This window comes from Centruroides sculpturatus, unplaced genomic scaffold (genome assembly GCF_000671375.1).
Source record: "Centruroides sculpturatus isolate CEXI.00-Female unplaced genomic scaffold, Cexi_2.0 scaffold188, whole genome shotgun sequence".
Lineage (NCBI taxonomy): Eukaryota > Metazoa > Arthropoda > Arachnida > Scorpiones > Buthidae > Centruroides > Centruroides sculpturatus.
In genome coordinates, this window is record NW_019384404.1 from 421,781 (window position 1) to 424,981 (window position 3,201).

Here is a 3,201-nt window from a genome sequence, read left to right on the forward strand (position 1 = left end):
TTGAGAAAAGGCAAAGCTTTGGAAAGTTTAGAGACCTCTAGCTTCCTGACTTTTCTATCCAAACTTCCAATAATCTTGCTGTTGACCCTTTCACACTCTGTCTTTTCGATGTAATCCATTAGTGCTCTGTTATAAGTATGTCTTTTCATGATGACCAGTTGTTTACTTTTATCAGCCCTAGTCAACTCCTATAAATCTGCAAGGTTGCAGATTTATAGGAGTAAAATACAAGAGGGCTGTTTAAATGCGAGGGATGCAGAAAGTCTTTCCTCTGCATGGAAGTTTATAGTTAAAAAATTTATTAAGAGCTCTAACCAATCAAAATAGTAGTTATATTGGATGTGTTAGAAATTGTATTCTTAATACTTCTATGTACATTTTTGTATTTGTATTTTGTTTTATGTTATTTAATATTTTAATTTTATTTTTATTTTTTGTTTTATCTTAAACCGTTACATATTTTATTTTGAATTTTGTATTCCATTGATGGAATCCTTTAATTCAAATTTGTTCTAAACCTGATGATGGCCTGTGAATCAGGCTGAAAACGTTAGTTTGAATTAAATTGTATTTCTCGGCAAGAATAAGGTGTTAATTTATTTGTATAATGATTTGCTGAGTACTTTTTGATATGACATAATATAGCTTTTTGTAATATAATTTCACGTAAATTATTTCGAATAGTGTAGATAATTATTCTAACTATTTTTATTCTAATGCTTTTCTGTCATGAAAAGCAATATACTGTATTAAAACACAGACCATAAAATGTTCATAAGTTGATGCTTTCTTCTTTAAAGCGCTATTAATTAAATTTTAAAAATTTTATATTAGTATGTAAATTAAAAATATAACTAATAACGTCTGTGTTTTAATGTAACGTTGAAGGAGTATCGAATTCGGAACTAATTATTTTCATTAATACAAAAGCTTATATCGATATTACCAGGATAAAACATAAAGGACCTTAGGGCAGAAACATAATTCGGCTTTTGTTAAATGTCTACACACACTAAGCATTTATGATTTCCGGACTCGTGACCCGTAATTTTTCATAGACTGGCCTATCAATATGTTAATATTATTCCGACAAATAAAAACCTTAAAGAAAACAATAGGTGCTATTTCATAAATATCTATTTAGTGCGAAATTTCTTCTGTTTTCGATCCTTCACTTCTCTAAACAACGTACACTTATTAAATCTTTAATAAACATAATTCGTATGTTTATATAAACGCAAAAAACATCTTAAATATATCCAAAAGACAATTTTAATTAGTAAAAATTCAATTAATAAATAATCGAAAAGTCAAATTTCACTCTAAACGACGTTCGAAACGCTTCAAAATTTAAAATCAAACCGAATCTACGACATTAAGCCTTGTTTATTAGAATCGATTTGACTACTTTTCACCAATAAAAAATGGCTCTGAAAAGAGCCGTTTGTTTGCTACATTACAAAAATCTAGCAATTGAAGACCGCTTCTCGTTCAAGCTTACCGTTTTGTCGACGCCCCCTGCTTAATCTTTGCTACCATTAGCCCTTCTACCAGGTCGTCTTCTCTTCCTGTCACTTTTCTTACTTTTCTCTATTTTTTCTAATTTTGATCGTCTTCTTTTACCTTTTGATGTTTTCGACATTCCCGATTTTCCAATTACCTTTTTCATGTGATTTTTTAAAAAGATCTTTTTTATGTTTTTCCTCGCGTCGACGATTTTTCGTTTTGCGTCGACGATTTTTCTTCTGCAGTCGGAAATCTTTTTATCAGCGTCGACAATTTTTTTTTTCTCTTCCTTAAATTTTTTAAGCATTTTTTCGTCTGAAGCAGTCATTTTTATTGACTCGTTCTTTTCTTCAGATTCTTTTTTACTACTACGATCGTCCATGCCTATCTTTCCGTTTTTTGCAGCAGAAGCAGAATGACGGAATTCGACGTTTCGAACGATATTTAAAGAAAAGATTCCGTTCTGCGGCAATCGAATTTTTAAATTCAAATTTAAACGCGATTTAGAATTATCATATTCCTAAAATATCATTTTAGCAACGTTTTTAAATCTCCGGATCAATTAAAATTTTTGAAAAAACTTTTAAAAAATTCTTTTCTTTAATTAAGATATACTCGTGCAATCGGAGCCACGTTTATACCGATTTTAACAGGACATATTTTAATCGGAAGACAACTTTATTCTTATTTATTTTGATTACAAATTATGCATTTTTCGGACCGGAAAGCCTAGCTTTAGACTGGAAAACAAACAGTTTTCATTATTATTATTATAATCAATATGAATTTACATAATAGTTTAAACTTCGGCTACTTAATCTTGTATTTACATAATATTACTTTTCTTCTGTTATGTACTGTACAGTACAGAGCAGGAAACTATGGCGTGGCCAGGGAACTAAGGAACTAATATGGTNCTTAAAACTTTTCTAGAAAATTACTTTCTTAAAAAAGAGATTTTATAGAAAAGTGTTATTAAACTTTTAATATTAATTAATACGTTAACTTATGCTCCTTTAGTCTTACACTCAAATTTCACGTTCAAAAGGCAGGTGTGTATAGGATACCATACGAAAACCCGCAACTGGTGATTAGGAAAGATTATATCGGCGTTACAACATCAAAAAAAAAGTTCGAACGCGACGGTACTGTCCCAGATGGCTCAGGCACAAAGTTCGGTAGTTAAATGGGATGATGCGGACATTATCAAGCCAGTGAGATTTCCAACTTTAGAAAAGACAGCTGAGAAAATAGAGATTTATAAGAGCAAATTAGAAGAGACTGGTATTAATGCGAGGGACGCGGAAGGCCTTCTATTGACATGGAAGTATATTATTAAAAAAATCTGCAGGAAACTCATAATTTACACGTTAATTTTATTGTATTAGTTGATATTTATCAGTTTATTTTAGTTTAAGTTTGTTTTTATTTTATTCTTTGTTTTTATTATATACAGTAAAACCTGTCTACGGCGACCACCCACGGTTCCTTAAAAAAGTGGTCTTTTAGACAGGTGGTCGTCCAATACAGGTGGTGCTGTAATACCGTATTTCCGTACGTATTTTGCGCACTTTTTAGCCATTTCTACTAAGCAAAACTCGAGGTGAGCAAAAATAAGCGAATTTTTTCAACGATAGGGCTATATTGGTATTGTATTTTATTCTTATCGGATAACCCGATTTATAGGAGTCGTCA

General features: G+C 31.0%; 1 protein-coding gene across 1 annotated transcript in view; it reads left to right on the top strand.

Moving 5' to 3' along the window:
* Positions 1 to 2,663: 2,663 nt before the first annotated feature.
* The window catches only part of LOC111618774, a 3,790-nt gene continuing 3,252 nt past the window's right edge, over positions 2,664 to 3,201 (top strand). The window contains exon 1 of the mRNA XM_023360345.1: positions 2,664 to 2,833. Within this exon, the coding sequence (XP_023216113.1) occupies positions 2,664 to 2,833 (170 nt within the window). The remainder of the gene's footprint in view (positions 2,834 to 3,201) is intronic.